The sequence below is a fragment of the Vulpes lagopus genome, chromosome 8 (assembly GCF_018345385.1).
Source record: "Vulpes lagopus strain Blue_001 chromosome 8, ASM1834538v1, whole genome shotgun sequence".
NCBI lineage: Eukaryota > Metazoa > Chordata > Mammalia > Carnivora > Canidae > Vulpes > Vulpes lagopus.
This window is the reverse complement of record NC_054831.1, coordinates 19,408,535-19,434,316: the sequence shown is the minus strand read 5'-3', so window position 1 is coordinate 19,434,316 and position 25,782 is coordinate 19,408,535. Positions and strand designations below refer to the sequence as shown.

The window sequence follows — 25,782 nt, the reverse complement described above, 5'->3', positions numbered from 1 at the left end:
ACATTATACCAGATATGCATATATCTTTTAATACTTCTGTTAACTTTGTGAAGTGGTAATACATCCATTTCACAAATGTGAACGGAAGCTTTAATAGAAAGAATAAATAGTTTAAGACAAAAAAAGGAAGTAAGGGGCAGAACTGGGATTCAAATCTATTTCTTACTGGTGCTGACAAAATATGCTAAATATTACTTCCTTTTCTCATCTGTCCCTCATAGATGCCTTTTCTATTAATAAGGCTTTTCTGGAAGTTAAGGTTTGGTTCTGAACCCAGAAGTAGAAAAAAATCCTTACTACATTCCTTGGAGGTTCTGATTGACTCTGAAGATCTTGACACAAGGAGAGTGAAGCCAGCTAGAAACCCCTTTTTATGGTGGGTTTCTACCAGGGACAGATATGAAATATGGCTACCCCTTAATGAGGAATCCAAAGATGAGGCCACTCTGGCGTGGACTGGAAAGTGTGCCAGAGCACCTTTCTGCCACTAACTGAGTAGTGTGCTGTTCATTAGATGACCTTTGTTTTGCAACTGGAATATTAGAGATGGAATTGGTCTTTCCCTGAGAAGACCATCATCTTCCCAGATAACTGCTGAGCTTCCCATATCTACCTATAGTTACCCTTATTAGCTTGGAACTATTTGAAGGGAGAGATTATGTCTTTTATTTTCTTTGGAATTGCTGAGTCCTTTTTTAACTTATTAAAAAATTCAGCTAACTGAATGAATGATGTCTTCATTTGAAAGAAAATGGATTCCAAATTTCTTCCCAAATACCCTGATGAAGACATTTAACAGATATAAGAAAATAAGTATGCATACTAAGTCATCTAGAGAATGTGCAGATTTTTTTTGTACCAAGAAAACCAAATCATATATAAAATCCCTTTTATCATTTAGAAATCCTTTTTTTTTTAATTCACCTTAAGATTCACCTTAAGAGGTTTCTGAGTCATTCTGTTGCATTTTATTTTGAAATGTTTTTTTTTTAATTAATTTTTATTGGTGTTCAATTTACCAACATACAGAAAAACACCCAGTGCTCATCCCGTCAAGTGTCCACCTCAGTGCCCGTCACCCATTCCCCTCCAACACCCGCCCTCCTCCCCTTCCACCACCCCTAGTTCGTTTCCCCGAGTTAGGAGTCTTTATGTTCTGTCTCCCTTCCTGATATTTCCCAACATTTCTTTTCCCTTCCTTTATATTCCCTTTCACTATTATTCATATTCCCCAAATGAATGAGAACATACACTGTTTGTCCTTCTCCGATTGACTTATTTCACTCAGCATAATACCCTCCAGTTCCATCCACGTTGAAGCAAATGGTGGGTATTTGTCGTTTCTAATTGCTGAGTAATATTCCATTGTATACATAAACCACATCTTCTTTATCCATTCATCTTTCGATGGACACCGAGGCTCCTTCCACAGTTTGGCTATTGCGGCCATTGCTGATAGAAACATCGGGGTGCAGGTGTCCCGACGTTTCATTGCATCTGAATCTTTGGGGTAAATCCCCAACAGTGCAATTGCTGGGTCGTAGGGCAGGTCTATTTTTAACTCTTTGAGGAACCTCCACACAGTTTTCCAGAGTGGCTGCACCAGTTCACATTCCCACCAACAGTGCAAGAGGGTTCCCTTTTCTCCGCATCCTCTCCAACATTTGTTGTTTCCTGCCTTGTTAATTTTCCCCATTCTCACTGGTGTGAGGTGGTATCTCATTGTGGTTTTGATTTGTATTTCCCTGATGGCAAGTGATGCAGAGCATTTTCTCATGTGCTTGTTGGCCATGTCCATGTCTTCCTCTGTGAGATTTCTCTTCATGTCTTTTGCCCATTTCATGATTGGATTGTTTGTTTCTTTGGTGTTGAGTTTAATAAGTTCTTTATAGATTTTGGAAACTAGCCCTTTATCTGATATGTCGTTTGCAAATATCTTCTCCCATTCTGTAGGTTGTCTTTTAGTTTTGTTGACTGTATCCTTTGCTGTGCAAAAGCTTCTTATCTTAATGAAGTCCCAATAGTTCATTTTTGCTTTTGTTTCTTTTGCCTTTGTGGATGTATCTTGCAAGAAATTACTGTGGCCAAGTTCAAAAAGGGTGTTGCCTGTGTTCTCCTCTAGGATTTTGATGGACTCTTGTCTCACATTTAGATCTCTCATCCATTTTGAGTTTATCTTTGTGTATGGTGAAAGAGAGTGGTCCAGTTTCATTCTTCTGCATGTGGATGTCCAATTTTCCCAGCACCATTTATTGAAGAGACTGTCTTTCTTCCAATGGATAGTCTTTCCTCCTTTATCGAATATTAGATGACCGTACATTTCAGGGTCCACTTCTGGGTTCTCTATTCTGTTCCATTGATCTATGTGTCTGTTTTTGTGCCAGTACCACACTGTCTTGATGACCACAGCTTTGTAGTACAACCTGAAATCTGGCATTGTGATGCCCCCAGCTATGGTTTTCTTTTTTAAAATTCCCCTGGCTATTCGGGGTCTTTTCTGATTCCACGCAAATCTTAAAATAATTTGTTCTAACTCTCTGAAGAAAGTCCATGGTATTTTGATAGGGATTGCATTAAACATATAAATTGCCCTGGGTAACATTGACATTTTTACAATATTAATTCTGCCAGTCCATGAGCATGGAATATTTTTCCATCTCTTTGTGTCTTCCTCAATTTCTTTCAGAAGTGTTCTATAGTTTTTAGGGTATAGATCTTCTACCTCTTTGGTTAGGTTTATTCCTAGGTATCTTATGCTTTTGGGTGCAATTGTAAATGGGATTGACTCCTTAATTTCTCTTTCTTCAGTCTCATTGTTAGTGTATAGAAATGCCATTGATTTCTGGGCATTGATTTTGTATCCTGCCACGCTACCAAATTGCTGTATGAGTTCTCGCAATCTTGGGGTGGAGGCTTTTGGGTTTTCTATGTAGAGTATCATGTCATCGGCGAAGAGGGAGAGTTTGACTTCTTCTTTGCCAATTTGAATGCCTTTAATGTCTTTTTGTTGTCTGATTGCTGAGGCGAGGACTTCAGAACTATGTTGAACAGCAGTGGTGAGAGTGGACATCCCTGTCTTGTTCCTGATCTTAGGGGAAAGGCTCCCAGTGCTTCCCCATTGAGAATGATATTTGCTGTGGGCTTTTCGTAGATGGCTTTTAAGATGTCGAGGAAAGTTCCCTCTATCCCAACACTCTGAAGGGTTTTGATCAGGAATGGATGCTGTATTTTGTCAAATGCTTTCTCTGCATCTAATGAGAGTATCATATGGTTCTTGGTTTTTCTCTTGCTGATATGATGAATCACATTGATGGTTTTACGAGTGTTGAACCAGCCTTGTGTCCCAGGGATAAATCCTACTTGGTCATGGTGAATAATTTTCTTAATGTGTTGTTGGATCCTATTGGCTAGTATCTTGTTGAGAATTTTTGCATCCATGTTCATCGGGGATATTGGTCTGTAATTCTCCTTTTTGGTGGGGTCTTTGTCTGGTTTCGGAATTAAGGTGATGCTGGCCTCGTAGAACGAATTTGGAAGTACTCCATCTCTTTCTATCTTTCCAAACAGCTTTAGTAGAATAGGTATGATTTCTTCTTTAAACGTTTGATAGTATTCCCCTGGGAAGCCATCTGGCCCTGGACTCTTGTGTCTTGGGAGGTTTTTGATGACTGCTTCAATTTCCTCCCTGGTTATTGGCCTGTTCAGGTTTTCTACTTCTTCCTGCTCCAGTTTTGGTAGTTTGTGGCTTTCCAGGAATGCGTCCATTTCTTCTAGATTTCCTAATTTATTGGCGTACAGCTGTTCATAATATGTTTTTAAAATCGTTTGTATTTCCTTGGTGTTGGTAGTGATCTTTCCTTTCTCATTCATGATTTTATTAATTTGAGTCTTCTCTCTCTACTTTTTAATAAGGTTGGCTAATGGTTTATCTGTCTTATTAATTCTTTCAAAGAACCAACTCCTGGTTCTGTTGATCGGTTCCACAGTTCTTTTGGTCTCGATATCATTGAGTTCTGCTCGAATTTTAATTAGCTGTCTTCTTCTGCTGGGGGTGGGGTCTATTTGTTGCTTTTTCTCTAGTTCCTTTATGTGTAAGGTGAGCTTTTGAATTTGAGATCTTTCCAGTTTTTGAATGGATGCTTGTATTGCGATGTATTTCCCCCTCAGGACTGCTTTTGCTGCATCCCAAAGATTTTGAACGGTTGTATCTTCATTCTCATTAGTTTCCATGAATCTTTTTAATTCTTCCTTAATTTCCTGGTTGACCTTTTCATCTTTTAGCAGGATGGTCCTTAACCTCCACGTGTTTGTGGTCCTTCCAAACTTCTTGTTGTGATTAAGTTCTAATTTCAAGGCATTATGGTCTGAGAATATACAGGGGACTATCCCGATCTTTTGGTATCGGTTCAGACCGGATTTGTGACCCAGTATGTGGTCTATTCTGGAGAAAGTTCCATGTGCACTTGAGAAGAATGTGTATTCAGTTGAGTTTGGATGTAAAGTTCTGTAGATATCTGTGAAATCCATCTGGTCCAGTGTATCATTTAAAGCTCTCGTTTCTTTGGAGATGTTGTGCTTAGAAGACCTATCCAGGGTAGAAAGAGCTAGATTGAAGTCACCAAGTATAAGTGTATTATTATCAAGGTATTTCTTGAGTTTGGTTATTAATTGGTTTAAATATTTGGCAGCTCCCACATTCGGGGCATATATATTGAGGATTGTTAAGTCCTCTTGTTGGATGGATCCTTTGAGTATGAGATAGTGTCCCTCTTCATCTCTCACTATAGTCTTTGGGGTAAATTTTAGTTTATCTGATATAAGGATGGCAACCCCTGCTTTCTTTTGAGGACCATTTGAATGGTAAATGGTTCTCCAACCTTTTATTTTCAGGTTGTAGGTGTCCTTCTGTCTAAAATGAGTCTCTTGTAGACAGCAAATAGATGGGCCCTGCTTTTTTATCCAGTCTGAAACCCTGCGCCTTTTGATGGGGTCATTAAGCCCGTTCACATTCAGAGTTACTATTGATAGATATGAGTTTAGTGTCATCATATCTATTCAGTCCTTGTTTTTGTGGATTGTTCCACTGAACTTCTTCTTAAAGGGGAATTTTAAGAGTCCCCCTTAAAATTTCTTGCAGAGCTGGTTTGGAGATTACATATTCTTTCAGTTGCTGCCTGTCTTGGAAGCTCTTTATCTCTCCTTCCATTTTGAATGAAAGCCTTGCTGGATAAAGTATTCTTGGTTGCATGTTCTTTTCATTTAGGACCCTGAATATATCCTGCCAGCCCTTTCTGGCCTGCCAGGTCTCTGTGGAGAGGTCTGCTGTTACCCTAATATTCCTCCCCATAAAAGTCAGGGACTTTTTTTCTCTTGCTGCTTTAAGGATCTTCTCCTTATCTTTGGAATTTGCAAGCTTCACTATTAAATGTCGAGGTGTTGAACGGTTTTTGTTGATTTTAGGGGGGGATCTCTCTATTTCCTGGATCTGAATGCCTGTTTCCCTTCCCAGATTTGGAAAGTTTTCAGCTAGGATTTGTTCAAATACATATTCTGGCCCTCTGTCCCTTTCGGCGCCCTCAGGAACCCCAATTAAACGTAGGTTTTTCTTCCTCAGACTGTCATTTATTTCCCTTAACCTATCCTCATGGTCTTTTAATTGCTTGTCTCTTTTTTCCTCAGTTTCCCTCTTTACCATCAACTTGTCTTCTATGTCACTCACTCGTTCTTCCACCTCGTTAACCCTCGTCGTTAGGACTTCTAGCTTGGATTGCATCTCATTTAATTGATTTTTAATTTCTGTCTGATTGGATCTAAATTCTGCATTCATGAAGTCTCTTGAGTCCTTTATGGTTTTTTCTAGAGCCACCAGTAGCTGTAAAATAGTGCTTCTGAATTGGCTTTCTGACATTGAATTGTAATCCATATTTTGCAACTCTGTGGGAGAGAGGGCTGTTTCTGATTCTTTTTTTTGAGGTGAGGTTTTCCTTCTAGTCATTTTGCTCAGTGCAGAGTGGCCAAAAACAAGTTGTATTGGGAAAAGGAGAAAAAGAGAGAGAAGGAAAGAAAAGAGAAAAAGAAAAAAGAGAAAGAAGAAAAAAAAGGGAAAAAGAGAAGAAAAAGAAAGAAAGGAGAAAAAAGAAAAAAAAAGGGTGGGGTGGGGTGGGGTGGGGGAAGCAATCAGAAATCAAGAAGAAAGAAAGAAAAAAAAAGCACAAAACAAAACAAAAAAAAAACACAAAAGAAACAAAAACAAAACAAAAACAAAAACCACGGGGGAGTATCTTCTGATTCTGTATACTTTAAGTCCCTTGACTTCCCTTGGAACTGGTCCGTCTCTCTGGTCTTCTGGGGGAGGGGCCTGCTGTGCTGATTCTCAGGTGTTAGCACTTGGCGGAGCTGCTCTGCCCCTGTCTGGTGCAGGGCTCAGTGGGGGTTGTTCACCCCGTGAGGCCCGGGGAGGAAGCCACAGTGGCGGGGGCAGCTCTGGGACACTGGAGTCAGCTCCCGCAGTAGCTCCGGGGCTCTCCGTCTGCAGGGCCTGGGGGCTCCCGGGCGGGGCCGCTGATCTGCTCAGTTCTAGGCAGGAGCGTCCTCGCTGTCCTGGGCCCTCCCGGCCTCTGCCTGTCCCGGGGGAGGCCGGATCCTGGGCTGTGTCCCGGCGCCCTGTGCTCCGGAGCCTGCGCTGTTGGATTCACGCTCCTGCCCCGCAGCCCCCTCCGCTGAGCCGCCGCCCGAGCCCCTCCGAGCTGTTCCCGGAGCCGCGCAGCCCCCTCCGCGCGGAGCTTCTTCCTCTGCCCGAGCCGCCGCCGCTGAGCTGTTCCCGGAGCCCCGCAGCCCCCTCCGCGGAGCCGCCGCCCGAGCCCCTCGGAGCTGCTCCGGGTCCCGCCGAGCGCTGCAGCCCTTAGGGAGCTCGGCGCATCTCCGGGGCGCAGTTCCTCTGTTACTGTCCCAGGGAGCCCGAGGGCATCCCCGCCTTTCTGGGGATCCTGCTCCAATTCCCCGGGAGGCCTTTCCGCGGGGAAGGTCGGTGCAGCTCCTGCTCCTCCGGGACGGGGCTCTCCTGCCCTGGGGACACTCGCCCCGGCCTCAGCCCGGCTCCTCGCGGGGCCCCTCCCCCTTGGAGGCCTTTTGTTTCTTTATTTCTTTTTCCCCGTCTTCCTACCTTGATAGAAGCGCGAACTCTTCTCACTGTAGCGTTCCAGCTGGTCTCTCTTTAAATCTCAGGCCGAATTCGTAGATTTTCAGGATGATTGGATGGTTTTCTAGGTAATTTGTTGAGGACAGGTGACTTGGGGACCCTGCTCTTTTGCCATCTTGCCCCTCCCCTCTTATTTTGAAATGTTTATTTACTTTTATTTCTATAATTTTCTGATTCAGTAAGTAAAAGATAATTGTGACAAACTCATTCAGATCTGCTTCTCTGAAGAAGTCAATGAAATGTTAAGATGAGGTAAACTGATCATTTATTATTAGATTTACAATCAGATGTTTTTCAGTTATTTTAGGAACTGGGGAAATTAGGAGTTTTTGCTTGTGGTCTTTTTAAAGTGATTTTCAGAAAATTTTGAAATATAGGTTTTCATTCTAATCTGTTTAGGTCTCTATATTTTTCTTTTGCTGAATGTAAACTATTTAGAAAAAAATTGTGTCTTATACATGTATACAGAATATTTTAAAATATCTTCTGTATTGATTGTCTGCTTTTTGAATTTCACGTGTATTGTGAGGATTTAACAAAGAATTTTATAAAGTATTAAAATGAATAGTTTTCTATAAAAGTCACATCATTTTTATTATGATAGGTGTGTTAGAAGAAGCCAGATTTTTTGGAATTGACTCATTGATTGAACACCTGGAAGTGGCAATAAAGGTAAGGCTTTCTTTTTTACATTAACCAGTGTTTAGTTATTGTAGCTGTTTCCCAAAATGCTCACTCCACTGATTTCTTAATATCTTCTTTAAGAATTCTCAACCACCAGAGGATCATTCGCCAATATCTCGAAAGGAATTTGTCCGATTTCTTCTAGCCACTCCAACCAAATCAGAATTGCGTTGCCAGGTAATTAAAGCAGGCTTTTACATGAGTTATTTGTATCAGCAAAGCTGTGAGTAAAGTTCTACATTCTTGTAGGATTTTTTTTATTGTTGCCTTATATTCCTTTTTCAAAATAAGATAGAATTTAGTTATGGCTTATAGCATTGATTTATTTCCAGAATGGTTAGCGAAAAAAGAGATATAATAGCCTTTTATATTATCTAATATGTGTTATGTAGCCGTGTTTGAATAGTGCATCAAAATTGCAGCAATTAAAATAAAAAGTCAGTTGTTGGTACAGTTATTCTGTATGGCCAGTTAGTGGCAGATATTTTTATGTATTATAGCACTAAAGATTTTAAAAACCACAGTATTCACTTTTTAAGAATAAAGCTATCTTGTATTATTGAATATTTATAAAATATATAAAAATAAAGATTTAAATAATACCTATCAATACATACATGGCCAAGAGAGATTGCTCTTTAGAAATTTCTGCACATAAATGAGGTATGGTCATAAATGAGGCTGGAGTCTAATGTTATGTTTAGAATTTCTTTTACTAAGAACTCATTAAGGACGCTGGTTTTATCAGATCGTGTTTTCTAATAAGCTCCAAAAGACTGACCTTCTAATTGCATCTAAGAAACTTGGTGGTTAGCTATAGTAATTAAATGTAATAATAACAGATGGCTTATAGTTTGTGACAGTTTGTCTTTTTTTAATTTTAGGGTTTAAACTTCAGTGGTGCTGATCTTTCTCGTTTGGACCTTCGATACATTAACTTCAAAATGGCCAATTTGAGCCGCTGCAATCTTGCACATGCTAATCTCTGCTGTGCAAATCTTGAACGAGCTGATCTCTCTGGATCAGTGCTTGATGTAAGAATCATTTTTTTTTTTTGTTATACGAGAATTAAGTGTTCATTTTTTGTTATAAGAGAATTAAATGTTCAGTCTGTTGAACAGTCTCAACAAGCAGAAACGATCTCGTTCTCACTAGAGCTTTTTCTTGAAAACAGATAATTTATTAAGTTGATAAACCCCAAGGCTCTGAAAGTGAAATGTGTTGGTTTTGTAATTTTGATATCCTTCAATAAGTGGAGATGTGAAAGATTAGCAACTATTAAGAAATCTTGACACTACATCTTCATCTCTTCAATATTTTGTACTTTATCAGGACTTATATTTTCAGTGAATTAGGAGGGTAAAGCTTAAAAAAGACCTTGGAAATCTGTTCAACTTCATTTCTGAAGTAGAGAAATGTTACTGCTCTAAAGGTATTTGGCAGAGATATTGTGAAATAAACATGTGTGTCAATCTGTGTAAGTCAGCATCCTAGTGGCTCTTCTTCTCTCTACATGTATATACATGTGTGTGTGTTTACATGTATGTATGTATATGTATGTATATGCAGTTGACCCTTGCACAGCGCTGGGGCTAGGGGCACTGACCTCTGTGCAGTCAAATATATATATAAACAAAATTGTTATATATATACACATACACACACACACACACACACAACAATTGCCTGTGCTAATTTGGGATTAGAGAATGGATGCAGAAACAACAGTGAAATCTACCAACTTCTAGTAACTTTAATTTCCTTAATACCAAAGCCCTATATGGTTTTTTTTGTTTTTAAAGATTTTATTCATTCATGAGAGAGAGAGAGGCAGAGACACAGGCAGAGGGAGAAGCAGGTTCCATGCAGGGAGCCTGATGTGGGACTCGATCCTGGGTGTCCAGGATCACACACTGTGCTGAGCCACCCGGGCTGCCCCCTATATGTCTTTTGAATTAATAACATCTAATATAGTACCTTGCCTTTTTTTTTTTTTTTAAGCTTTTATTTATTTGAGAGAGAGAGTGAGCATGAGTGGGGGAGGAGCAAATGGAGGAGAAGAAGCAGACTTCATGCTGAGTGTGGAGTCCGACTCAGGGATCCATCCCAGGACTCTGGGATCATGACCTAAGCCGAAGTCAGACACTTAACCAACTGAGCCACCCAGGCACCCCAGTACCTTGCTTTTAGTAGTCATTGAATAAATATTCATTGAGTTTTATAATTTTAGTTGTATTCCTTACTTGTAACCTATTTTACCATGAAGTTTATAATATCAGATCTATAACAAAATCTGCCAATATACATTCCCAGTATTTCAACTCTCCTTGACCCATCTTATGAGGAAGGACCACATTGGTAGCAAAATAGGCAAAAGACTAGCAGCACAAAGAAAGGGTTTGAAGGACCTACTCTTTAAATAGTGAAATGTTGAGAGACCACTTGTGTGGCTTTTGTTAAGGACAAAACAAACGAACAAAAAGATAAAAAGACAGATTGGGTCATTCAATACAGCTGGTTTTAAATTCTGTGAATTGGAGTAGTACTCCAAACCTGAACAATAATTTTCTTACCTGTAAATACTTGTTCTACCCATAGTGTATAATTGGTAAGCTGAAGTGCTATAGAATTCAGTTTAATTACTAATGATAGAAATGGCTCATGTTGGAGAGTCATTGCCCAGGGTGTATAGGCTGTGAAGTCAAAACTAATTGTCAATTGTCCTTGGCATTTGAGGATGATTGCTAATGAGTAGCTGTCGTATCTACAAAATATGATGTGTGCTAAGCACTCTGCCATGCAAGATGTACCTAATGGTTCCACCACTCTTTTTGGACTTCTCACCCAATGTATCCCTCATGGGCTGTGAGGTCTTTCCATAGGAACCATGCAATTCTGTTACCAGCTAAGGTGATGTCAGTTGCTGTCCCTATTAAGAAGTCCATGCCACATTATCTATTCTGTCAGCATGCTTTAAAGTGTTTCTTCTACGTGCTCTGTGTGCCATCAGTGACTTCAGCTTGCTGCATAGAAGCTGGTGTAATAATTTAGCTGTTACATATCCGTTGCACATTCTCATTCAAGACTTATACATGGTAAGAGCTGGCAGGGTCATCAAGTGTGATCCTGTTGTGTGGTTGACTGAGAAACTTAAACCTAGAGATTTGCCCAAGCCCAGAAAGGTTAGTTTGTTAGCATAGTTGGAGCTTGAGTCTATAGCATGTGTTTTCTCTTCCTTATTTCTTTTTTTAATGACTTTTTCGTGTGGAAAATGACAAACATACAAAAATAGAATGATATGAGTCCCCCTTGTTACTTCCGTTACTCAGCTTCAACAGAGATTATCAGCACATAGACAATTTTGTCTGCACCTCTTTTCACATTATTTTGAAGCCACTCATTATTTCACCTATAAACATTTTGTTTATCTCTTAAAGTTAAAACCATTTGGGCTCAATCAGTTCAGTGTCTGCCTTGGGCTCAGGACTCAAGGTCCTGGAATCGAGCCCCAGGGCATGCTCCCAGCTCAACGAGGAGTCTGCTTCTCCCTCCCACTGCCCTTCTCCCTGACTTGTGCTCTTGCTCTTTTTTGCAAATAAATCTTTTTTAAAGAAGATAAAGACCATTTTTAAGACATAATCGTAATGCCATTTATCATACTTTGAAAATAATGGCAATAATTGAACTACTTTCATCAAAACCCTTTGCCCCTTGATACAGTAAGATAGCAGAACTCTTCGAGATGCAATGCTGGTTTACTGAGTAGCTAAATTCTGTATCTTTAGGGTTGATGACCTGCTTTACCATTGATGGATAGAGTGAAATATGTTCTGTAGTTAAGATAGAAAACTTCACTGAATTTCTTACAAATCTGTTTGTGAGATTCCGTAGTGTATAGCCTTCAGTATAGAGCTGTACTTATAATAATCTTAGAATTTTCTTGTGTTGTTGTGGTTATTAGATTTAAAACAACAAACATTAGTTTTTTAAAAAATCCCCCATGTATCAATCACCCATTCATCCAAATCAGCTGGTCTAATCTATACTCCCATCCACTTCTGCTGTTTCCCTGTTTTTAAGTATAGTTAACATACAGTGTTATATTGGTTTTATTAGTATCATGATAAGTGTATTTTTTTTTTTTTTTAGATTTTATTTATTTATTTGCAAGAGAGAGAGCACCAGGTGTGAGAAACAAAGGGGGAGGAAGAGGGAGGTTAAGAATCTCAAGCAGACTCCACATTGAGGATGGAGCCAGTGCAGGGCTAAGTCTCATGACTCTGAGGTCATGACCTGAGCGAAAACAACCAAAGTTGGACGCCTAACTGACAGCCACCCAGGCGCCTTTTCATGATAAGTTTACTCTTAATCCTCTTCACCTATGTCATCCATTTGTTTATTTCTTAAATTCCACATGTGAATGAAATCATATGGTATTTTTCTTTCTCTGATATGTTTCAGTTAGCATTATGTCCTCTGCCTCCATTCTTGATACAAATGACAAGATTTCACTCTGTTTTGTGGCTAACATTAGTGTGGTGTGTGTGTGTGTGTGTGTGTGTGTGTGTGTGTGTGTGTGTATACCACATCTTCTTTATCCATTCATTTATTGATGGACACTTGGGTGCTTCCATATCTTTGCTGTGTAAATAATGCTGCTATAAACCTAGGGGTACGTATATATCTTTTTGAATTAGTATTTTTGTTTTCTTTCAGTAGATACCTAGTCAGTAGATTGCTGGATCATATGATAATTTTTAATGTTTTGAGGAACCACAGTGGCTCACCAGTTTTCCCACCAACAGTACATGAGAGTTCCTTTTTCTTCACATCCTCACCAACACTTGTTATTTCTTATGTTTTTTATTTTAGCCATTCTGACAGGTGTGAGGTGATATCTCATTATGGTTTTGATTTGCATTTCCCTAATAATTAGTGATGTTGAGCATCTTTTCATGTGTCTGTTGGATATTGGATGTCTTCTTTGGAGAAATGTCTGTTCATGTCTTCTGTCCATTTTTTAACTGGATTATTTGTTGTTTTGGTGTTGAGTTGTATAAGTTCTTTATATATTTTGTATACTAACCCCTTATTGGATATGTTATTTGCAAATATCTTCTCCCATTCAGTAGGTTGTCTTTTGTTGGTGATTTCCTTTGCTGTGCAGAAGTTTATTTTTATGTATCCTCAATAATTTAATTTTGTTTTTGTTTCCCTTGCCAAAGGAGATTTATTTAGAAAAATGTTTTTATGGCTGAGATCTAAGAAACCACTGCCTGTTTTCTCTTCTAGCATTTTTATGATTTCAGGTATCACATGTAGGTCTTTAATCCATTTTGAGTTTATTTTTGTGTATGGTATAGGAAAGTGGTCCAGTTTCATCCTTTTGCATGAAGTTGTCCAGTTTTCCCATTTGTTGTTTCCCATTTGTTGGAGAGACTTTTTCCCATTGTATATTCTTGCCTCCTTTGTCATAGATTGTTTAGGGAGGGAGGGGCAGAGGGAGAAGAAAAGACAGAATCTTTAGCAGGCTCCATTACCAATAGAGCCTGACATGGGGCTTGATCTCAGGACCCCGAGGTCATGACCTGAGCTGAAATCCAGTGTAAGACGCTTAACCAACTGAGCCACCCAGGCGTCTCTCCTTTGTCATAATCAACAATAAAAGCATGGGCCTATTTCTGGACTCCGTTCTGTAGATCTGTGTGTCTGTTTTTGTGTCAGTATCATACTATTTTGATTACTAGAGCTCTGTAGTATATCTTGAAATCTGGGAATGTGATACCTAGGGTTTTGTTGTTCTTTTTCAAAACTGCTATGGCTATTCAGGGTCTTTCATGTTTCCATATAAATTTTAAGATTATTCTAGTTCTATGGAAACTGCTATTGGTATTTTGATTGGGATTGCATTAAATCTCTAGATTGCTTTGAGTAATAGGAACATTTTAACAATATTGTTTCTCCCAATTCATGAGCTTGGAATATCTATTTATGTCATTTTTAGTTTCTTTCATCAGTTTTATAGTTTTCAGGGTACAGGTCTGTCATCTCCTTGATTAAGCTTATTCCTAGATATTTTATTCTTTTTGGTGCAGTTGTGTAAGTAGGATTGTTAATATTCTCTTTACTACTTCAATATTAATGTATAGAAAAACAACAGATTTCTGTATAAATTTTTGTATCCTGAGACTTTACTGAATTCAGTTACCAGTTTTATTATTTTTGGGGGGGGGGGTGGACTCCTGAGTTTTCTATATAGAGTATCACATTGTCTGCAAATAATGAAAGTTTTACTTCTTCCTTCCTTACCAGCTTAAATTCCTTTTATTTCTTTTTCTTGTTTGATTGCTATGGCTAGCACTTCCAGAATGAAAATGAAAGTGGTTTGAGTGGACATCCTTGTGTTGTTCCTGATCTTAGAGGAAAATCTCTCAGTTTTTTCCCCAGTAAGGATGATGTTAGCTGTGAGTGACATTTTCATGTATGGCCTTTTATATGCTGAGTTATGTTCCTCTAAACCTACTTTGTTGAGAGATCGTAAATAAATATTGTGCTTGCTAAATGCTTTTTCTGCATCTATTTAATTGGTCATATGGCTATCTTTTCTCTTGTTAATATTGGTTGATTTGCAAATATTATTTGTATTTTTGTGTGCCAGGAATAAATTCCACTTGATCATGGTGAATTCAGTTTTATAAGTGTGTTGTTGGATTTGGTTTGCTGCTGTAATGTTGAAGACTTTTTGCATTTATGTTCATCAGAGATATTGGCTTCTGGCTTTTGTTTTTTTTTGTAGTCTCTTTATCTAGTTTTGGTATCAGGATAGTAATGCTAGCCTCATAGCAGGAATTTGGAATCTTTCTTTCCTCTTTCAGTTTTTGGAATAGTTTGAAAAGAATAGGTCTTAACTGTTATTTAATGTTTAGTAGAATTCACTTGTGAAGCCATATGGTCCTGGCTTTTTGTTTGATGGGAGTTTTTCAATTACTTACTCAATTTCATTACTACTAGTCAATCTGTTCAGGTTTTGTTTTTTTTTTTCTTCTTCCTGATTCCGTTTTGGGAGGTTATATGTTTGTAGGATTTATTCATTTCTTCTAGGTTGTCCCATTTGTTGGCACATAATTTTTCATAATATTCTCTTACAATCCTTAGTATTTCTGTGATGTCAGTTTTTATTTCTCCTCTTTCATTTTTTATTTTATACAAGTCCTCTTTTCTTTTTCTTTATGAGTCTGGCTAAAGGTTTATCAATTTTGTTGAACCTTTCTAAGAATGAGATCCTAGTTTCATTGATCTGTTGCTCTTTTAGTCTGTATTTCATTTATTTCTGTCTTAGTGTTACTATTCCTTTCTTTTACTGGCTTTGGGCTTTGTTTATTCTTCTTTTTCCACTTCCTTTAGGTGTAATGTTAGGTTGTTTGAGCTTTTTCTTGCTTCTTGAGGTAGGGCCTATATCTTCCCCCTAAGAACAGCTTTTGCTGCATTCCAAAGATTTTGGACCATTGTATTTTCATTTTGTTTTTCTCCATGTATGTTTTTAATTCCCTCTTTGAGTTCTTAGTTGACCTACTGTTTGGTAGCATGTTATTTAATCTCCAGGTATTTGTGTTCTTTCTACTTTTTTCTAGTTTCATACCATTATGATCAGAAAAGTTGCATGATATGATTTCAATATTTTTGAATTTGTTGAGACTTTTTTGTGGCCTAACATATGATCTATTCTCATTGCACTTGGAAAGAATGTATATTCCACTGTTTTGGGGGGAATGTTCTAAAATAATTTTTTTAGTTAGAAAGAATGAGCACAAGTTAGGGGAGGGGAAGAGGCAGAGGGAGAAGCAGACTCCCTGCTGAGCAGGGAGCCTGATGCGGGGCTCAATCCCAGGACTCTGGGATCATGACCTGAGCTAAAGGCAGACACTTAACTGACTGAGCCACCCAGGTGCCCCCCCCCCCATCTCTCTCTCTCTCTCTCTTTTTTGGTAAGGTATGTTTTAGAGAGCAGGAGGGAAGGGTGGGGGGGGTAGAGAATCCTTAAACTGACTCCCTGCTGAGTGTAGTGTCCAACACAGGGTTCAATCCCAGGACCCTGAGATCATGACATGAGCCAAAATTAAGAGTTGGATGCTTGGGATGCCTGGGTGGCTCATCAGTTGAGCATCTGCCTTTAGCTCAAGGCATGATCCCAGTCCAGGGATCGAGTCCTGCATCAGGCACCCTGCGAGGAGCCTGCTTCTCCCTCTGCCTATGTCTCTCCCTCTTTCTCTGTGTTTCTTATGAATAAATAAACAAAATTTTAAAAAAAAGTTGGGTGCTTAACCAAGTGTACCACCTTGCCACCTCTCCATCCCTCCACTTTCAATCTGCATGTATCTTTAGGTCTGAAATCCATCTCTTGTAGGCAGCATATAGGTGGTTCTTGCTTTTTTATCCAGTCAGCCTGTATCTTTTTTTTTTTTTTTTTTAAGATTTATTAGAGTGTGAATGAGTCGGGGGAGGGGCAGAGAGAGTGGGAGACAGAATCCTCAAGCAGACTCCACACTGAACAGGGGAGCCCAAAGCTAGGGCTCAATCCCAGATTGTGACTTGAGCCAAAGCCAAGTATTGGACACTCAACCAACTGAGCCACCCAAGTGCCCCAGCCTGTATCTTTTGATGGGAGCATTTAGTGTATTTACATTCAAAGTAGTTATTGATATGTATGTACTTAATATCATCTTGTTACCTATTTATGGTTGATTTTGGGGTTCTTTTTTGTTTCTTTTTTCTCTTGCTCTCTTCCCTTGTGGTTTGATTGCTTTCTTTAGTGATTTACTTGGATTTCTTTTTCTTTATTTTTTGCATATCCATGACAGGTTTTTTGATTTGTGATTGCCTTTAGGTTCATATATAACATCTTTTGTGTATTGGTATCTATATAAAGTTGATGGTTGCTTAGGTTTGAACCCATTTTGAATGCACTAAATTTTTACTCACCCATGCCCCATCCCAACACTCAATTTTATGTATATGGTGTCATACTTTATATCCTTTTATTTTTGTGAATCACCTGAGTTTTGGTGCTTTAAATCACCATACTGGTTTTTATAAGTGATTCATCTGCTGCTTTTATTATATTTTTATTTACGTTTTCTAATTTTTTACTCCTGATTATGTCCTTTCCATTCAAAGAATCGCCTTTAACATGTCTTGTAAAACTGGTTTATGGTGATGAACTGCTTTAACTTTTGTTTGTCTGAGAAACTTTTTATCTCTCCTTCTATTCTGAATGATAGCCTTGCTGGGTAGAGTAGAATTGGTTTCAGGTTTTTTTCCTGTCAGCACTTTGAATATGTCATGCCACTCCCTTCTGGCTGCCCATGTCTGCTAAAAATTCAGCAGATTACTTTACCTGGTTTCCCTTTTATGTAACTGTTTCCTTTTTTCTTGCTACTTTTAAATTCTCTCTTTATCACTACTTTTTGGTCTTGGTGTGGATGTCCATGGGTTGATTCTGTTGAGGTCTCTGTGCCTCCTCGATCTTTTCTGCCCGTTTCTTCTCTGAGATCTGTGTAATACGTATTACTACACTTGATGTCACTGAGTTCCCTTAATCTAGTTGCGTTTTTTTATTTTTTCTTTTTGCTGTTCATCTTGGTTGCTTTCCATTACTTTGTCCTCCAGCACACTGATCTGTATTTCTGCTTCCTCTAGTCTGTTATTTATTCCCTCTTGTGTATTTTTAATTTCATTTCTTCATCTGTGATTGATTCTTCTATACTTTCTATCTCTTCGTTAAGAGTCTCACTGAGAAAGAAAAGAGTCTCACTGAGATCTTCTCAAATCCAGTAAATATCTTTTTGACCATTGTTTTGACTTCTCTATCAGGCATATAGCTTGTCTCCATCTCATTTAGCTTTTTTGCTGTGATTTTGTCCTATCCTTTCACTTGGGACATATTTTTCTGTTTCTTCATTTTGTCTAACTCTCTGTATCTGTATTAGAGTCAGCTCTGTCTCCTGTGTTTTTGGTTTTGTTTTGTTTTCGTTTTTGTTTTTTAATTTTTATTTATTTGAGAGAGTGAGTGAGAGAGAAAGAAAGAGCACATGAGCAGGGGCAGAGAGAGGAGGAAGTAGGTTCCCTGCAGAGCAGGGAGTCTGACATGGGGCTCAATCCTGGGACCCTGGAATCATGATCTGAGCCAAAGGCAGATGCTTAACCAACTGAGCCACCCAAGCACCCCTGTCTCCTGCTCTTAAAAGTAGTGGCCTTATGAAGAAGTCCTGTAGTGCCCTGTAGTTCAGTATCCTTTGTTCACCAGAACCTGGCACTTCAGGCAGAGGTGTCTCCTATGTGTTGCATGTGCCCTGCTGGTGTGGCTGAGCTGCCTTTTCTTTCAGTCCAGTTGGCTACTTCAGTGCATTTTCTTGTTGTGGGCAGGATTTGGTCCCTGTACGGTGAAGGGCCAGTGGGGAGCCATGTTGGGTTTATAGATGGGTCAGACTAGATACCTGGCCCCAGTCTGTTTGCTGGTGCTGCAGTCACACCTAACTGGGGGGCACTGCCCCTGTGTGTCACCTTGGGAACTTTTGATGATAGTTACAGTCTATTTTACCTGGGTTCACAACACAGAGAACACAAGACATTTTCATATTATCAGCTTCCTGTCTTGTTAATATTTTCACTATTTGAAACACAGTTGTCTTTTAGTTATTTTGGTCCTTCCAGGTCCTCATTTATCTTACCTCTGAGTCTGAGTTTCTGTGCTACCTTGTGTAATTGCAAAGGCAGAAGTGGAAAGTGCATGTGCATTTCTCAGTTGTCTGTGATTTGATCTGTAGCTTATCTCCCTTTCAATAGAAATAACTGTAGGGTGAATGAAATTGCACATATAAAACAGGATTGTGTTTGTTAGATATGGCAATAACATAACTTGATCAGCCTTAGGAATTTAGAATTCTCGGAGATATATTAACATAATTTAAAATTCTAAAATATATTTTTTAGTTTTTTCCTCTTTGTATATTGCACTGTAATTTGGGTGTTCAAAGTTGACAATGTTGTGTACTAGTGATTGGTACAGAAAGACCCAGCAAACAACTTGTAGCGTTTTGTAGCCAGATGATGCTGTGAACTACTGGCCTTAGTATTCTGACCTTTGACATGAAGATAGTAATAGGATTGAATATCAAGAATTTGGTTGATTCCTACAGAAATAAGGAAGAGAAATCCCTACCCTTGACAAGTTTATGCTTTTCTTATTCATACATTTCAGCTCTCACATTGTCACACCCAGGGCTAAATAGAAATAGGATGTCATAGTCTGACTCTCCATTTGTTTTATCTAAACTCTTAAGTTTTGTGTAAAATGGACATGCTATTGTTAATTGGGCTGTTGTTTCTTTTAAAACTGCTTTTTTAAAAGAACTTTTTCTTGAAGTAGTTCTCAGTTCTTATTGAGTCTAGTTGGAAAAATCTTCATTATAAACAGAAAATAATTGATGGTAAGTGTATGAAACCGAGCTTCCACTCCTTGTCTGGTTTTTATTTTACTATTTGAGCCATTTTTTTCTTTTCCAAACAAAATTCTGAATGTTACAATATGGACTTCTCTTTTTCTTGCCAGTGTGCAAACCTCCAGGGAGTCAAGATGCTCTGTTCTAATGCAGAAGGAGCATCTCTGAAACTGTGTAATTTTGAAGATCCTTCTGGTCTTAAAGCCAATTTAGAAGGTGAGTTTCTACCTATAAGTACGTTTTCTAACGTGAAAACATACCATGAAGTAAAAGGCTCAGTGAAATAATTGTTTTGGGAAAGTCATGATCACTGTAGGGGGATATAGATTTCTTCTGTCCTCAGAAGAAATTATTAGCAAAGGAGTAAATTTGTCTTGATCTCAGACATGTGCTAGGCAAGAAGGCAGGGGAAATCCAGCCTCTAATATTGAATAAGGCTAAGGCTTTAGTTGGAGAATTACATATCAACATCTCCAAACTTTGAAACTAAACAGCATACTCTTAAACTGACTAAAATGAATTTCAGTTTGCAGAAAGCCAGGCAGTTTTTATCATTGTTAGATTTACTGTTATATTTATGAATTCCGATTGCTCTGTTGTGTCAGTGAACTGGTCACTTCATTTATGTGTATGTTTAGAATACAGTATACTTACCTTCCTTATCATAAACTTTCAGGGGTTATTATAAAAGTGCTGTTTATCTTAAGACCGAATTAAATTCCTCCTTCAAAATATAGCTTAAAACACTCTTAATTCAGAATATAAGCAAGCAGTTTTTTAACAATGAACTCTTTCTATGTAGAAGTTGGTTGAGAGACTGAGATTTATGGTTCACAGAGTTCTTTCCAAAAGTTAAAGGAGCCTGTCATCAGTCACCTCCATTAAGTCATCTTGTGGTTTTTTGAAGGTAGATGACTATAAATATCTTTAAGTTCACCTACTCCCCCTGTATGTTAACTTTAGGTGCTAATCTGAAAGGTGTGGATATGGAAGGAAGTCAAATGACAGGAATTAACCTGAGAGTTGCCACCTTAAAAAATGCCAAGTTGAAGAACTGTAACCTCAGAGGAGCAACTCTGGCGGGAACTGATTTAGAGGTGAGTCACTAATTGCTAAAGAGTTTTTGTTGATCTACAGTTACTGAGCATCTCATGCAAAATTTATTGAAATTATAAACAAAGTAGTTGGCTGGTACAAACTGCCAAGTGGCCTGCCAGCACAGCTGGAGGGATGTTTTCTTATCGATTGCTTCTTTAAACAAATTGGAATCCCAGAGCAGGATTCTGTTACACAAGTCAGAGATGCCAGTTTCAGATTTGAAGATTCATCTGACATTCACTCTAAGTTGATTTCCCCTCTTTTCTTTGGGTCTCCTTCAAGTAGCTCAGTTTGATGGGTGCTTTATAAATCTGATTTATTGTGGTTTTTGTAAGTTTTAATTCTAAACAATTAAATGGGGCCAGGTTTTTTTTTTTTTTTAACTACTTGAGAGATTTAAAGGATATACAGGTTTGAAACCAGGTTCTGAGAAAGCCTTTTCTAAGTGGGAATTATGTTCTTTTTGAATCTCAACCTCAGATTTTAATTTTGTCTGTGCATCTCCTTCATCAGAATTCTATATGTTGTCTTGATTTGCAGTGTAGCTAGCATAGTCATGTGCTATTGATAGGTCTCTCAGTGCTGTCCACTAGCATTTTCTGTGAGGCTAGACACATTCTAAATCTGTTTTGTAGGGGATCCCTGGTGGCTCAGCAGTTTAGTGTCTGCCTTTGGCCCAGGGCGTGATCCTGGAGTCCCGGGATCAAGTTCCGCGTCAGGCTCCCAGCATGGAGCCTGCTTCTCCCTCTGCCTGTCTCTGCCTCTCTCTCTCTCTGTCCGTCATGAATAAACAAATAAAATCTTTTTTTAAAAAAAATCTGTTTTGTATAGTAGTAATCAGCACTATGCCTGTTGAATACTTGAAATATGGCCAGTGCAACTGAGAAATGGATTTTTAAAGTTTTATTTAAATTCATTTAAAATTAAGTAGCCAAATGTGGCTCTTACAATCATATTGAACAGAATAGCCCTATCCAAGAAAATCTGGCCTAGGTTGGATTGGAGAGAATAGTAGGTCTAGGTTAATTTTAGGCCTGTTATAGATTTTTTTTTCTTTTAATGTTTTGCCTGTTCTCTTGATAGATCTTAGCAAGAGTGGCAGGCCCCATTAAACTTAAAAGCAAAAAGAACCAGCCTAAGGCCAAAAGTATAAACCCATTATAAGCACAGTTATTTAATTTTTTATTATTTGGTACTGTCACCAAAGATGATTCTCCCCCCGCCCTTGGTTTTAGTTACCATGTAGCCAATGTGGATAAACACCAAAAGTCTTCCTGGTTGCAACTGATTGCAAAGACTAATCAGGTTCCCTGTTGAAGTAAGCTGGTAACATTCTGTCCTAAAAGGTTATGTGTATTCGCCTACCATCCCCAGGGACTATCCAAAATCGGTCTCATCTGCCACTCTGTCTGTGATCCTGAGAAATTTAAAAGCAGCTTCGAATTGTGGTGGTAGTAACTGTTTGTTGTATACATTTGCTAAAACTCATTGAATTGTGCATGTAATTTGGGTGTTAAAAAAAAAAAAGGCACTTCCCTGCTTTAGAAATATTCGAGTTGAGGAATGGCAAAATCTATTTCATAATTTAACTTAGGAAGTAAAATCTCTTTCATTCAGATTTTTTTAATAGTGTTTCCCAGCCTTGTTCATGCCTTTTGTTATTGTTCATGAAATACAGTAAATTTGCATAGATAATATTTACTACATTGGAGTCCATTCTGGGTTTTAAATGACTGATTTTAAAATGTACGAATGGGAGAGACACACTTCCTCTTGAACCTTTGTCTATATTTGTGACAGTCAGCCTGAGTATCACCTAGAGAAAGCAAATCCAGTAGAAGAAAATCTGACTTTTTTCCTAAAACAGAAGTTTTCCAGAAATAACTGATTTTCATGATAACGTGAGTTTCGTGTGCCCCAGGAATCATTTTGAGAGGGAACAGAAAAAGGCCCTAAACCTCCATCTTATTTTCATGAATATTGTTTTTGTCTGCAGAATTGTGATCTGTCTGGGTGTGATCTTCAAGAAGCCAACCTGAGAGGTTCCAACGTGAAGGGAGCTATATTTGAAGAGATGCTAACACCACTACATATGTCACAAAGTGTCAGATGAGAATTTCAGGGCTAGAGGAAGAAGCCCAAGATGCAAAATGTTTTCCTTATCACTTTTTTTCTCCACCCACTCAGTTGTCTAGAAGAAATAACACTGTAAGGGAAAACAAAACAAAACAAAACAAAACATTTAGAGGATTATGCTTGTTCTCAGCGGTGCATAAAGGAAAAAAGTAACTTTTTTCCACATTCTGATTTTAACAGAGAAGCACTCATGTAATAGATATAGGGAAGCTAGATTAGCTTGCTGCCTTTTGAGTGGAGGTAGGGGGATTTGCCTGGCTTTATGACCGGGAATAGGATCTATTATATTTGCTTTTATATAGGCATGATATGGAAATACCATCTTGGTTTGAAATGTATTTTGAGGATTTTAATTTATGAAAAGCACAACATATGCAATTATATTTATTGAATCTCTAGATGCAGTATGGATATTTAAATTGTTAAACTTTATGAAAATATTGACAAGTTCAGGTTTATTAATAGCTTTAGTGATGCGCTCCCCTACTTTAAATACCTGTCACGCCGTGTTAATATGGTGAGATCAGACTCCCCAAGGCTCTCTTTTCAGGTTCATTTTTATAATGTTTATTTTTTAGAACAAAGCAGTAGCTAAATTAAATCCTCAGTTCTTACTGATTGGGACAGAGTGAAAGGAAAGACCTCATTGTCAGCTCAAGTTAAGGTGGAACTCTTCAGATGGACAAAGAATATACCTGTTGCTACAGCTTTTAAATGAGCATCCTTAGAATTTCATTCTAAGCAAGTTCCACTCAACGTCAGACCAAGCAATTTTATCACTTTACACTACCAGCCTTGTTTCCTCCTGTACAGTCAAAACACGCATAGGAAGATATGTCAAGACCAAAAACCGTAGGTGCATTATTAATGTTAATTTAATTCAAATGCCAGATAGCTTAAACTTAGAAATAGGTATTAATAAATCCCAGTCCACTGCAATCCAGGCTATAAAATACAAATGAATCTGGCAGTCATCTTCTGGACATGAACATAACTGCAGCTAAAACCCTACAATGGGGAATGAGGGGATTTTAAACTGACAGTTTATAGCCACCAAAAAACTTTAAAAAAGAATAAAGGCATTTGGTTGGTTCAAGATGTAATACCAATCAGTCAGCACCTGTGGATCTTTGACTTCTATTTTCTGGTTTTGTTTAAATGAATTCTAGCCTGATTTTCTTGAGTCCTGATCTCTATGGTAGCAGAGATAGGGCCTGTATTCCTTACCAGTGACCCATGTCCTTATGTCTACCCCAAGAGCAGGGATATAAGCTGTGTCCAAATAGGTTCTGAATTCTACAGACTCATCAAATTGAAGCAATGAATCATTAAGAACTACTTTGTCTCCTTTGGGAGAATGACATGTCTTCAATATTTACGTAGCTTATTCTTCTATATATACATATGCAAAGCTTTCCTGAACAGTAAAGGGTACAATATGCATAGTGGGCGATCGGACCTTTACAGGTGAGGGAAAGCAACTTCAGAAATGAATTATTTTCTTTGCTTTATTATTTTTACCAAGACAGAGAAGTATTGTATTGAGAGATATCTATTTTCATAATCAATATGTGCCTAAATTATATTTAAATCATTTCACTCTGTACTATATTTTCAATAATTATAGAATGTGTTTTCATCCACTTAAGGGTACCTCCATAGACATAACCTAAAACTGCAGAAGAATCTGAAAGATCTAAACTGGTATGCTTAGACACTGCAGATTTTGGATCTAATGTATACTGCATTAATAAATGATGTGAAATGTTGAAAAGGAGTTTATTGTCGTACTTTTGAAAATCAGCACTTTACTGTATTTTGCTTACATTTCTTCAACATATGTTCATGACCAGCCCCAAGAGTCTGGGTGGAAAAGAAAATGCAACATAACAGTATAATGGATTCGTCTCTGAAAGTGCCATTAAAGTAACCTTGCTTCTGAAAGCATGATTATTTTGTGACCCTCTTTTTAAAATCTACCATGTTAACAGCACAAAGAAATTTCATTAATTCTGAGAAAACAAGACTGCCTTCCAATAATTCATTTAATTTGTGTTACTCTTTAGCTGATGAACGTTATAGGTTAGCTTTATTAGGTTAAGTACATTGTCCCCAAAACATTTTCACCTGACACCTAGGAGAGAATTTTGACAGAGGAGTTTCAAAATAGTAAATACTGTAAATTAAACCTAGTGATGGAACGTGTGTACACACAGATAAAAATACAGTTGGAGGTGGGGGACTAGGAAAGGGTTTGAAACCTAAATTAGTTTACCTACATGGATAAAATTCAGTACTCGTGTAATTGTTGAGAGCCATACATAGTATTTTGTAATATAATCTAGTTCTTTCAAATACAATTTCAAAAAAATTTTAGTAGGAAATGTTGCAAATTCATTTTCTTATGAAGGTTACTATCATAAATCAGGACCTGGAATATTTTCTCCAGTTGCTCATTTTATGAATTGGTGACTTATACTGTAAATCTACCCCCATGTCAACTTCAAATCATGTTTAATGAAAAGCCCTAGAATTTCATTAAATTTCCAAGGAGGTGTTATCTTTAAAATTAAAAAGTACACCTCTACAAAGAAAAGTGGTTACATTATTTTCTGTATAAAGCGTCTTATTCAAGGATTAATTCTCTGAAAGCCTTTCACAACCTTTAAATATGTCAGCAGGAGTTCATCACACATTCTTCCTGCTGAGATTTTACATTAGGGCAAAAAAGAGGTTTGCATCCATCACTCATCAAGATTACGAAGTCATTATTGTAGCACTTATAATTTTGAGGTGTTTCTTTTAATGTTGAAAATGAAACCATTTTCCCTCTAAAGCCATACACTTTAAGGTCTGGACGTCTCTAAATTAATAAAAAAATTATGACAATTATAAAATCCAATTACTTAAACCCAGCTTACTAAATTAAGCTTCATGACAAATGGATCTATCCTTGGAACTATAAAAAGGTTCAAAGTTTGTCACTATCAAAATTCCATTAATTGCATGTTTAGTCTCTTATTTGATACTGTAGAAAATAAATCTGGCCTTTGCCCTTGAGAGCTATGTGACCTAAGTATACAACACAGATTTGGCATAAAGCATATTGAATGTTTATACACCATGTGGCTGTGTTCATCCCAAAATTTCAAAACATGTTTCAAAAAT

General features: G+C 38.0%; 1 protein-coding gene across 1 annotated transcript in view; it reads left to right on the top strand.

Annotated features, from left to right (window-relative positions):
* The window catches only part of KCTD9 (potassium channel tetramerization domain containing 9), a gene marked incomplete at its 5' end in the record, with an annotated part of 31,661 nt that extends 7,273 nt beyond the window's left edge, over positions 1-24,388 (top strand). The window contains 6 exons of the mRNA XM_041767421.1: positions 7,803-7,870; positions 7,964-8,059; positions 8,767-8,916; positions 19,491-19,596; positions 20,344-20,477; positions 22,475-24,388. Coding sequence (XP_041623355.1) covers positions 7,803-7,870; positions 7,964-8,059; positions 8,767-8,916; positions 19,491-19,596; positions 20,344-20,477; positions 22,475-22,591 — 671 coding nt within the window. The remainder of the gene's footprint in view (positions 1-7,802; positions 7,871-7,963; positions 8,060-8,766; positions 8,917-19,490; positions 19,597-20,343; positions 20,478-22,474) is intronic.
* Positions 24,389-25,782: the final 1,394 nt, after the last annotated feature.